Source organism: Anomaloglossus baeobatrachus, chromosome 3, assembly GCF_048569485.1.
Source record: "Anomaloglossus baeobatrachus isolate aAnoBae1 chromosome 3, aAnoBae1.hap1, whole genome shotgun sequence".
NCBI lineage: Eukaryota > Metazoa > Chordata > Amphibia > Anura > Aromobatidae > Anomaloglossus > Anomaloglossus baeobatrachus.
In genome coordinates this window covers 661591926-661603935 of record NC_134355.1, presented here as the reverse complement: position 1 = coordinate 661603935, position 12010 = coordinate 661591926, and the positions used below count along the sequence as shown (strand labels likewise).

Genomic DNA, 12010 nt, shown 5'->3' with positions numbered 1-12010 from the left:
ATACGAGCTTAGCAGTCTCACCACACTGGTCCTGCCAGTGCACACACTCTCTCAAAGGCTGCTTCTTACACAATGCCCCTCAAACACTGAACACCATCACTCCATGTGCCAAACACACAGACTCCATTTTACCTCATGTGACCTGTCAGACACATGTCAAACACACCCATGAGTGGGGTATGTGGATGAGCAGTTCCAACCCTTCTCTCCAGCCATCCGTGATCCTGGACCCAATGAATACTAAAGCAAACATTAGTGGGCACTACAAATCCCAGCACAAACTTCTAGGATTTCACCACTTATGTGGTACATACTGGCCATTAACAATGTAGCCGGTCGCTTTCTTGCAGGTGGTAACAACTTATTAAAAGGTGAATTTTTTTTATGACAATCGATAATTTTTAAGCAAGTTGAAAGATCTGGTTTTGCGAGGGTTGAACGATATTTGATTGCTAGCAGCTATTATACACTGTGAATATCTCTTTGTTTTGAATGATATTGCGGTTTTCCGGGCAATTTTTGCCCTGACTAATAAGGGCTTTACTCTGTAAGTCTTATGTTGTTTGTACAAGTATCTTCTGAATTATAAAGTGCTATGTAGTATGTTGTTGACCCTGTAGAGATAAAAACTATTATTATTATTCAACATCTACATATGAAAAATGTAATATTTTTTGCTACATTTTTCATGGATGTCTTCTCTCCCCCCATGTAGATTCAAACAACATAATGCCCGGTCCCGCCATAGTCACGCTTGCCCTCTTCCTTATTATTTTCTTTCTTTTGAGCAAAACATTTTATAATCGGATGAAAAACAAGAATTTTCCTCCAGGACCAAAGTGTTTACCCATCATTGGAAATCTGCACATATTTGATGTAAAGAACCCTTCCAAAACATTCACTCAGGTAAGAGCCTCACCTGATCATTTTTGCCTCTTGCTGTTACCTTGGGTTCCATAGAGCCAAGAAAATCATCTCATGTGACTTGGAATGATATGGCAAAAATAGCCAATTTTTTGTTCCTGTTGGTAACATTAGGGGTGGGACTGGCTCTTAAAGAGAAGCTGTGTATGACGTCTTGTTGATGATGCCCCATGGGAAAATAATATTTAAATTAACGCTTTTGAAGATATAGACATTTAGAGAGATTTGAAACTGATAATGTGAAGACCACAATTTCATGATTATGATGATGTCATGCGTTTTTTGGTTCCACACTCGCGGGGTGCCACTACTGTGTTGGACTCTGTTCACATTATAGTGTCTGACAGGCAACCTGAGGTCTCCTACTTGCTCAGCCTGAGCCGAGCAATGGCATATTATTTTCCACTGCTCCCCAGCACTGCTGGAGTTAATTATTGTGGATTTGTGTGTGGCTCCTAGGAGCAGGTTGCTAATTACCACCCACAGTCGTCTCTTTCCTATTTAAGGTATGGAAGCCTGTGTTTCTGAGCCGATAATAGCTTCAGCATAGCTCCAGTGATTCCAGTCCTTTGTGATGATTCATTCTTTGGTAATCTGTAATTTGCTATTTTGAGTGGTGGGGAAACTTCCCTGTCGTGAATTTGCCTTTTTCTTTTTTCCCCTGTACACGTTTTGTTTCTCCTTTGTGTCTGAGTGCAGTGTATACAAGCTCTCTTATCCCTAGTCTGTGTTGTTTCTGTGGGGTTTTGCTACTGTGTTTCCAGCCCGCCCCAAGGGTGGGGGACAGGGGGAGTTAAGATCAGGGCTTGGACAGGAGTCCGGGTCATGGTGGGGGCTCAGACCTTGCTACCATCAAGCGTACCTGTGGCACCCCTGAGGCTCAGTCGCCACAGGGAATTGCATCTGGTTTAAGTTGTAATTCTCTCCCGGGTGAGAAGAGGTTAATCACTGGTTTGTTTTACTTCCACAAATCCTGAGCTCATAACTTACATAAAACACCCAGATAGTGAGCCAGGCACCACACACAGGAAACCAGGCTGGGAAATCCTCCAGCACTGCTGAGTCATTCCAGATGGTGGAGGCTGCTCAGTCAGTGAGTAAAAAGACAAACCGTTTCATTTTCAGGGAAAAACATGTGACAGTATAGTGCAACCATAGTGTTCACAAAAACTGGATGGGGACTAGGACAAGTCATTATACTTATGTAATAACCAGGAGAAAAATACGACCAAAGTCGAAGGTATTGAGGTGATAAACTTTATTGAAGAGGATAGGTGCGGAGCGGCACAGAACAAGTGTGGACACCAGCAGGTGATCACTGAAAATTAGGGATAATACCAAACTGCTGACAAACCATTGCCACGTCCATATATATGGTATATAACGGTTACACATGAAACTACAATTTACATATATGTGGTCACAGTCTCAGCAGTCCTCCAGGCAAAGAAAGTAATAATGGGCATCATGAAACAAGGGTCCCAATCTTAAATAAATTACCTCCCATAGAAATCATGGCAACAGTGCATGCTGAAAAATCGGCACTATGGTTGTGAACAAAATTTGCACACTATGTGGGGTGTAGAATGGAAGGGGGACCCTGGCACCCCAGATGCTATGAAAACAATTGAATAATAAAAATATCATATTACCTGGAGAGGAGCGGTGATCAGCGCAATGCCCGTGTCCTACCCGACGGCGGTTTCGGCTGAAGAGCCTTCGTCAGGGGGTGTGGTGCAGTGAGGGGAAGCGTGGCTTAAAAACAGGGCGTCCGCCAATCATCGCAGATCAGCATGGTCGTGACGTGCGCAGCGCCCCGGGCAACTTTCTTTTAAGAAACTAACATAGATCATTAATATTTTCTAGGGCACAATTTTATCATCGAGAAGACACAGATGGGGGTATTTTACTTTGTAGGGTTAACAGTGGTGGGCATTATTATGTGGACACTGACAGGAGCACTGTTATGTCACACAGTAGGTGCAGTAATAGGGACACATAGCGGCTCATTATTGGGGTATCAGCAGGAGGAGGAGTTTCTGCAGGTAGGGAATAGATGGGGACGGTGCTGGAAATGTCAAAAGTCAAATGTATCGCTGTTGTAAACTCTGCAGATGAGTTGAGGCTGGAGAAGTCATCTTGGTGTTCTTGGCTAAATGGAAAAGGCAGGAAAAATGAACAATTCCATCAGAAAGAACGTCAGCTGTAAGTCACTATCTGCCATCTCATCTTAACATGTTCTGAAGACTTATATTCACTTCATATACTGTGTATCCACCTCATCCTGGGACAGCCGCAACCTACTCATGGCCTCCTGATGAACCTGAAGCACAGGAGAAGAGCTTTGAGGTCGTCTTTTTTGACTAAATGCATCAATAAGGAAAGTTGTTTGTTTTTTTTTCACTGGTTTGACTTGTGATTGTATTGTTCACCTTTTTGAGGTTCCATTTAATCTTTTGGCTGGGTTCTGTGGTGCGCACCGGACCTATGGACCTATGCTATTGCAATTTTTGTAAGTCTATTTGGCCATTTGCAGTGGTTACACTCATTGGTGTGTTTGCCTTGGCAATTTTGGCTATTTAATTCCTTACGATCAAATCTTTGATTTGTGGATAACTTTTGGTTCTAGCAGGTTCTAGTTTAGGGATTCCTGTAGGGAATCCCAGGTGAGCGAGGGCGCTATTTAGGGGTGCCGACCTCCGCGGCAAGGTAGGGTCATCTCTTAGGAACCTTCATAGGGCCCTGGAGCATGGGTATACCGTATACACCTACTTTTACTCCCTTAAGACCGCTTTTCACGCTGTGATATCTCTCAAGCGAATTTGTTGGGGTCACGGAATTTGTGACGCACATCTGGTTGCTTTAGTGATGCCGTTGCATGTGACACCTTTGAGCGATTTTACATCGTTGCAAAAACGTGCAAAATCGCTCATCGGTGACATGGGGGTCGATTCTAATATCTAATATCGACTAATATCGTTACTGCAGCAGTAACGAAGTTGTTCCTCGTTCCTGCGGCAGCACACATCGCTCCGTGTGACACCGCAGGAACAAGGAACCTCTCCTTATCTGCTTCCCTCACGCAATGCAGAAGGAAGGAGGTGGGCGGGATGTTACGTCCCGCTCATCTCCGCCCCTCCGCTTCTATTGGCCGGCGGATCAGTGACGCAGCTGTGACGTCGCTGTAACGCTGAACGAACCAGCCCCTTAGAAAGGAGGCGTTTCGCCGATCACAGCGACGTCGCAGGGCAGGTAAGTAGTGTGACGGGTCTGGGCGATGTTGTGCGCCACGGGCAACGATTTTCCCATGTCGCACAACCGATGGGGCCGGTACCCACGCTAGCGATATCGGTCATGATATAGCAGCGTGTAAAGCGGCCTTTAGGTCTACTGGTTTTCTGTTTTACCATTTTAAATGGATATTTCAATGATATCTTCACTCATTGTGTTTTCAATTTTCAATAAATTTGTAAGTTCCAGGAATTTTTTTGTTTGTTAATCAGCAAGACTTATATTCAATTATATGGTCACTGTATATGGGTCATATTTTGTACAGTAACTTTTTTCTTTTCAGGAGCAGCATCTTCATCTGCTGAGGGTCCATTTAACCAGTATGATGAGAATGGTTATACACAGTTACCTCACTTAGGGGCCTATTTAGATGTGTTTTGGCCCCTCTATACTGAGCCCCTCGCTATTCCCCTTCTCCATTTAAGTCCTTTTTCATACGTCCGTGAAAAACCACACACGTTTTGCACGTATGTGTGAAAGGTGCATATGGCCCTCCGTGTGCCGTGGTTTTGGCACCTGAGTGTTCTCCGTGTGCTATCCGTGATAACACACAGAGAACAGGAACTTTCTGATCATGCTCACCTGTTCCTGGAGCTGCTGTCTGTAGTACTGATATCTTCCGCTCTGCTGCTGCTGCTTCTGTGATTCCCTGGACTAGCCAGGTAGTCACAGACATAACACCTTACACACCCCCTCCCCTGGATAGTCACACCTGTCAGGCAAAAACCCTTGTTGCCACCCTCCAGTCTTGATGTCCACACCAGGTGGAGCGGGGTCAGGCAGTTGGCTCCACCCACCAAGGAGTTCACAGGTCTGGAGGCGGGAAAAGTGACAGATTGAGTTTGGAGGTGAAAGTCTGAGGAGTAGAAACTGTCGGTGTCTGGGTAGGAGCCCAAACACATACAGCAGGGTTGGCAGACGGTGGTGGCCATCTACAGGAGTTAGTGAATCTCTGCAGAACCGTAGGACCAAGGTCGGCCGGTGGCCCGCCGGTACCGAACCGGGGAGTGGAGTGAGCTAAGCATACAGACAGGGCCATCGGACCCCGACCAGGCTTGGAGCCGCCGACAATGGTCAAAGCCGAGTGTGACCGTAACCCCAGGGGTTTCCCAACAACCAAGACCCGACAGAAGGCAACAGTCCACACCGTGAGGATATACAGCCACCGCCATAGGCTAGAGATCCAAAGGCCTGCGCCTGCGGGAAAAACGGGCTCCTGCGGTACCTATGCGCCGGGGAGCGGACTGCCAGTGGGCAACCACAGGAGTCAGAACATTCTAACCAGGTGCAGGGAAAGACAGCCACCATCACACTGTCCGGGGAGAGCAAAGACACTGCAGCTGGCTGCGGGACTCGTCCATCCAGCTGTTTGGTTTACCAGAGACTCTGTCATTGACTGCCTGAGTGAGTACACCAGTGCCATCCGGCACCGCGCCACGCTGCCCCTGCAACCCTGCACCCCAGCCATCCAGCCTCCCCGTCTCAACACTGGGCCCCGGTATCACCAACCCCTACCCATGGAGGGGACAACATCCTAGCTGCTCCCTACCATCGCTCCTAGGATCCCCGTCACCAGCATCGGTGGTGCCCATTATCACCACGACCCATGGGTGGCGTCACGAACTGTCTCCCTAAATAAACCACCCCCTTTTTCACTCGTGGACGAGGAGCGCTGCTCGAGTCCCCGGGTCCGGCCCACCGCTCTAGCCACCGAGCAGCAGCAGAAGCCCCGGACACGAGTGTGGCGAGCACGTCCCCTCCGCCCGCGACACTTTCAGTCCTGCAGACTCCCCGCTGATGCCGTTTCGGGTCCTGCCAACTCCCCGCTGCTGCTGCTGCTTTCGGTCCTCGGTGCAATGAATGTGCGATGAGCATAATGAGTGGAGGTCGGAAGCCAGTGACAGCAGCAGCAGAGACAGCAGAGCTGGAGAAGGTGAGTACAGAAATTAATTTTATTTCAAAGAACCGTTGTTTTCTCCGGTATGTGTCACACGGATCACATCTGTGCGGTCAGTGTGACACCTGTGCTGCCGGAGAAAAACCGGACATACCTTCATGTGGAGCACACGGACACACGTATGCTCTACATGGACACACGGTCCATAGGAAAACACGCAGATGTGCGCAAACCCATTGATTTTAATGGGTGTACGTGTGTTCATGTCGCTGGTACTTATAAAAATGGACGTCACACATACCGGAGACACGGATATATGAAGGGGGGCAAACATAGAGAAAAATACATCATCAGAACCAGTGTAAATGATAATTAATATATTAAGATTATAAAATACTATGATATAACCTGGCACTGTATAATCCTGCATTTTATCTTACAGCTGAGCAAGAAGTTTGGCCCAGTGTTCAGTGTCCAATTGGGGACGCAAAAGATGGTGCTTTTGTATGGATATGATGCCGTGAAAGACGCTTACATGAACCACGCTGAAGAATTGTCTGAAAGAGCCGACATACCAATATTTACAGAAACATCAAAGGGATATGGTAAAAACAGGCAAACAACCCAAACGTGCATGTACACAGCAGTGCCCGTGTGATCAGCCACTGGACAGTACCTATGATTGACAGATGCTCCCCCAAGATGCAAATTTTGCTGCATGCTTGAGGCATTGTTTTTATTTTTTCTCCAATTCTGCTCCTTTTTTATAAAATTTGTTGGGTTTTTCTAATATATAAAGCTGTATGTGAGTGTGTGTGTGTGTGTGTGTGTGTGTGTGTGTCCGGGATTGGCATCTGCACCGTCGCAGTTACAGCCACAAAATTTTGCACACTCACACGTCTGGACCCCGAGAGCGTCATAGGCTATGTTGTGAGGTGAAATTTTAACCCCGCGCGTTCCAATTTACCAATCAATTATGCCCCTATCTACATAATGGGGAAAAAGTGAAGCGAAAAGTGTATCCGCACCGTCACATTTACAATCACGAAATTTTGCACAGACACCTCATGTGACCCAGGGGACGTCGTAGATTATGTTTTGACAGGAAAATTTAACCCTGCGCTTTACAGTTACTCTCCAAAAAACATGCCTCCATTAAAGTAAATGGAGCCCCGAACTACAGGTTATTAGTAGGAGCTGTGATTGGTTGCTATAGGAACAAAAGACATTGTTAGTATAAGAAGCTTATATGTGAGGTAATAAAATGTCGGTGGGGAGACAGATAGAGAGAGACAGAGACAGACAGAGAGACAGAGAGAGACAGAGACAGAGACAGACAGGGAAAGATACAGACCGAGAGATAGAGACAGACAGGGAAAGAGACAGACAGGGAAAGAGACAGACAGGGAAAGAGACAGACAGGGAAAGAGACAGACAGGGAAAGAGACAGACAGGGAAAGAGACAGACAGGGAAAGAGACAGACCTGGAAAGAGACTGACCTAGAAAGAGACTGACCTGGAAAGAGACTGACCTGGAAAGAGACTGACATACAGGCAGACAGGAAAGGAGGAGACAGCCAGAGAGACAAAGATAGATGGGGAAAGACACAGACCTTGATAGAGACAGATGGGGAAAGAGATAGACAGAGACAGGCAGACAGGGAAAAAGACAGATAGGAAAAGACACAAAGAGACGGGCAGACAAACGGGGAAAGAGACAGACCTGGGAAAGAGACAGACCTAGAAAGAGACAGATGGGGAAAGAAACAGAGACACAGACAGACAAAAAAAAAAAGACAGGCAGAGACAGGCAAACGGGGAAAGAGACAGACTGGGAAAGAGACAGACCTGGAAAGAGACAGACGGAGCACATTACTTGGCCAATTTAGTAAAATCTGTGTGGAATATCTGAGGTGTTGAAATATATGTTGTGAAATGCTTCTATTAGCTTAGTTTTTGCCTTTTAATAACTACATTTCTGTCTATTTGTTTTGTGGTTTTTGTGTGCAGAATAAATTTTCGTTAATACATTCTTTTTTGTTAACAGTAATTAACCCGGGCGAAGTCAGGTAGTGCAGCTAGTCATGCTATAAAATGTAGAACAATAATTTCCTTTAAACCAATAATCCACAATAACGCTATTTACATATTCTTTTTCAAGGTATCGTTTTTTCTAATGGTGAAAACTGGAAAGTAATGAGACGATTTACTATATCAACTTTGAGAGACTTTGGGATGGGGAAGAAATCCATCGAAGATCGGATAAATGAAGAATGCGACTCTCTAGTACAAATAATTGAATCATATGGAGGTAAGGCGATGCATGGACAGGGAGCAGATTTGTTTTATACTGAGATTGGCTGACTGGAATATGCAACAACTGTAGAAAAAGATATGGCCACACATCCCAAAATCATACTTTGTCCTAAAGCCGTTAAGCACAAATTAAATACCTCAACATGAGGTTCTTGGTGTAACATTCTGATCAGACCTTATGAAGCTACTGCCACGTCACGGCGAACCTATGAGTGGGTCCCTACTCTGGCGCGTTAGAGGTGCGGCGCCGTGCGCCAACCATCTCCCACGTGGCAATGCACCAGCAGGGCTGGTGACCTGGTGCTTCACAACACCATGCTGCAAGGCAGAGCCCCCATGGCTCCAGGCCCCACTGACATAAAACCACCACAACATTGGCCACCACACAGCACCAGCACACTGTGGAAGGAGCTGCACACTCCCTTTCCTCAAGCTCTCAGTGTGTGAACTAAGAGCAGAAAAGACAGAACCTCTCTTTGCAGTCTCCTGCTAATTAAAAATGCCTGTGCCAAATGGGAAATGGGAGGAGTGCTGGTTTTTTACTTGAATCAGTGTGCTGGTGCTGTAAGGTGGCCATTGTTGTGGTGTTTTTGTGTCAGTGAGGCCTGGAGCCATGGGGACTCTGCCTTGCAGCATGGGTGTTGTGAGGCACCAGGTCACTTTCCCTTCTAGTGCATTGCCACCGCGACGGGGGTTGGCTCATGGCGCCGCACCTTCAAGGCATAGATTAGGAACCCACTTAGAGGTTTGCCGTGACATGGCAGTGGCTTCACACAGTCTGATCAGAATGTTAAATCAAGAACCTCATGTTCAGGTATATTATTTTTGCCTAGCGGCTTTACATCAAAGTGTGACTTTGGGATGTGCGATTCATCTCTTTCTACAGTTGTTGCATATTGGCTAACTGGAATGATGCAGCACCTGTGTAATCCTCTGAAAGGGATGTCTAGACTATATGTCCACTGCTAGATGTCAGAGTTAAATAGAGACCACCATCCATTTGTGGCCTCCACACTATTCTAAAAACTCTGTTTTGAGGATCAGAAGTGATACCAGCTATTGGAACCTCAAGATCCATAGGTTATCACCTACGGTTTGTCACAAAAGTGAGAACACCCCTCACTTTTTTGTAAATATTTAATTATATATTTTCATGAGACCACACTGACTATATGACCCTGTGATATAATGTACAGTAGTTAATATGCCGCTAGTAACACAGCCATTAATGTCTAAACTGCTGGCAACAAAAGTGAGTACACTTCTAAGTGAAAATGTCCAAATTGTGCCCAAAATTCTTTTCCATCCTCCATGAGGACATCACGGAGCTGGTGGATTTTAGAGACCTTGTGCTCCTCCACCTTCCGCTTGAGGATGCCCCAGAGCCTCTCAATAGGGTTTAGGTGCACAGACATGCTTGGCCAGTCCAACACCTTTACCCTCAGTTCCTTTAGCAAGGCAGCAGTCATATTGGAGGTGTGTTTGAGGTCGTTATAATGATGGACTACTGCCCTGTGGCCTAAAAGGAGGGGATCATGCCCTGCTTCAGTATGTCACACTATATTTTGGCATTCATGGTTCCCTCAATGAACTGTAGCAGTCTACAGCCAGCAGCACTCCGGCAGCCCCAAACCATGACACTCCTACCACCATGCCTCACTGTAGGCAGCACACACTTGTCTTTGTACTCCTCACCTGGTTGCCGCCACACACGCTTGACACCATCTGAACCAAATAAGTTTATTTTGGTCTCATCAGACTACAGAAAATGGTTTCAGAAATCTCTGCCCTCAGTCTGCTTGACTTCAGTAAACTGTCTTGAGAGCTTTCTTGTTTATGCCTCACCTTTAGAAGAGGCTTCTGTACCACCCCGTGCTCGGCGGCAGCCGAGCCGCTCAGATCTAGACCTTCAGTGGGTGGCTCGAGGGTCTCCGGACCCGGGGGTCCTGCGGTCACTCCAATCAAAAAGGGGGTTTGTGGTTTGGGGACGTAGTTGTACGGCCGGAGCCGTGTTAAGTTCGTGACGCCACCCACAGGATGTGTTGAAGGTGGACACCACCGCTGCAGTTACAGGGCACCCAGGGGAGATGGTATGCAGTAAGTTGTTAACCCCTCAGCGGGCAGGGATGGTGGCCACGGGACCCGTTGGGGGTTGTTTGGCGGTGCAGGGAGATGGGCGGCTGGAGGGCACTGATGTACTCATGATTAGTAAACACACAAGTCTCTGGTAAACAAAGGTGATGGTGGTCTGTGCCCACAGCCGGCTGCAGTCTGGTCCCCCACCCGGTTGGTGGTCTCTGCCTTTCTCCTGCATCTGTTTGTGATGTTGGACTACCTTCGCTTGCAACTTTAGAAGTCCGCTCCTGGCTAGTGGTCGCCTAAGGAGCTCGTTGCCCGCAGACGCTGGCCTGTGGGATCTCTGAGCCGTGCAGTGGCATTCTATCATCCTCGTTGGGCTGTTGTCTTCAGTCGTGACTTTGGGTGGGACAAGACCTCAAGTCCTGGCCGCAATCAGTTAATTAGCTAGCCCCCAGTAGCTTCTGGACCTAGCTTCAAGGTCTGAGTACCCCCCTTTGTGCTCTGGTTTCCGAGTCGGTTCCCCGGGTCGGTACCGGCTGGCCACTACCCTGTCCCGGTCCACCACGGTTCCACCGAGCCGTCTTCCAGGCTCCTGCAGACAGAGGCCTCCATATGCCTCTTAGCCAGAGGTACCAGGGCTCCTACCCTGGCACCTGTCAAATTGGGTTCTCTCCTCCTCCGCTGGAGCTGCACACAGATTCAGCCCACACAACTCTCCAACTTGAACTTGGAAAATCATCTACTGAACTGTTTACTTTTCCACCTCAGGCTGTCTAGACTCCTTGGTGGGTGTCTTCTAACCTCCTGGTTCCGCCCCTGGTGTGTCCATCAAGCTCTAAGGGGGTGACTAGGGTTTTATATGGTTGGCTGCTGTCGCGGGCGGGGAGGAGGGTGTCAGCCCACTACGCTCACCCCTTCTGCTCGGGTCCGGCGGCTTCTGCTCAGTGGTGGCTCGAGCGGTGGGCCGGATCCCGGGGGCTTCTCGAGCGGCACTCCTCGCCCGTGAGTGAAAGGGGTTTGTTGGGTGTGGGAAGTATTTATTGTCCGTGACGCCACCCACGGTTGTGGTGATTTCACCACCGCTGCTCAGTATGGGGATCCCGGGGATGGTGATGCGGAGCAGCCAGGTGTTGCGTTGCCCCTCCGTGGGTAGGGGTTGGTGATCCCGGGGCCCGGTGATGGTGAGGGAGGTGCAGGGCCTGGTGGGCGCAGGGACGCGGGGGCAGCGCTGTGCCTTGCGGCACTGTGGTACTCACTCAGCCTGAGACGTTGACACAGTTTTTACGGTAAACCAAACGGCTGGATAGACGGTCCCACGGACGGCTGCACTTGCTCTCCCAGTAGGTGACGGTGATGTCCCTCCTCCTTGCACCTTTGTGTACTTGTTGGTTGCGATGGGTCCCCACCGGTAACCCGCTCCCCGGCTTCAAGCTGGACCGCGGGAGCTCTACTCTTTGCCCGCAGGCGCTGGCCCTAAGAAACTGGTGCCTTGGCGGTGGCGGT

At 48.2% G+C, this 12010-nt stretch overlaps 1 protein-coding gene across 1 annotated transcript in view; it reads left to right on the top strand.

The window, feature by feature from the left end:
* Positions 1–729: 729 nt before the first annotated feature.
* LOC142297004 (cytochrome P450 2K4-like) overlaps positions 730–12010 on the top strand; it is a 59807-nt gene continuing 48526 nt past the window's right edge. Inside the window, exons 1-3 of the mRNA XM_075341211.1 lie at positions 730–906; positions 6555–6717; positions 8274–8423. Coding sequence (XP_075197326.1) covers positions 730–906; positions 6555–6717; positions 8274–8423 — 490 coding nt within the window. The remainder of the gene's footprint in view (positions 907–6554; positions 6718–8273; positions 8424–12010) is intronic.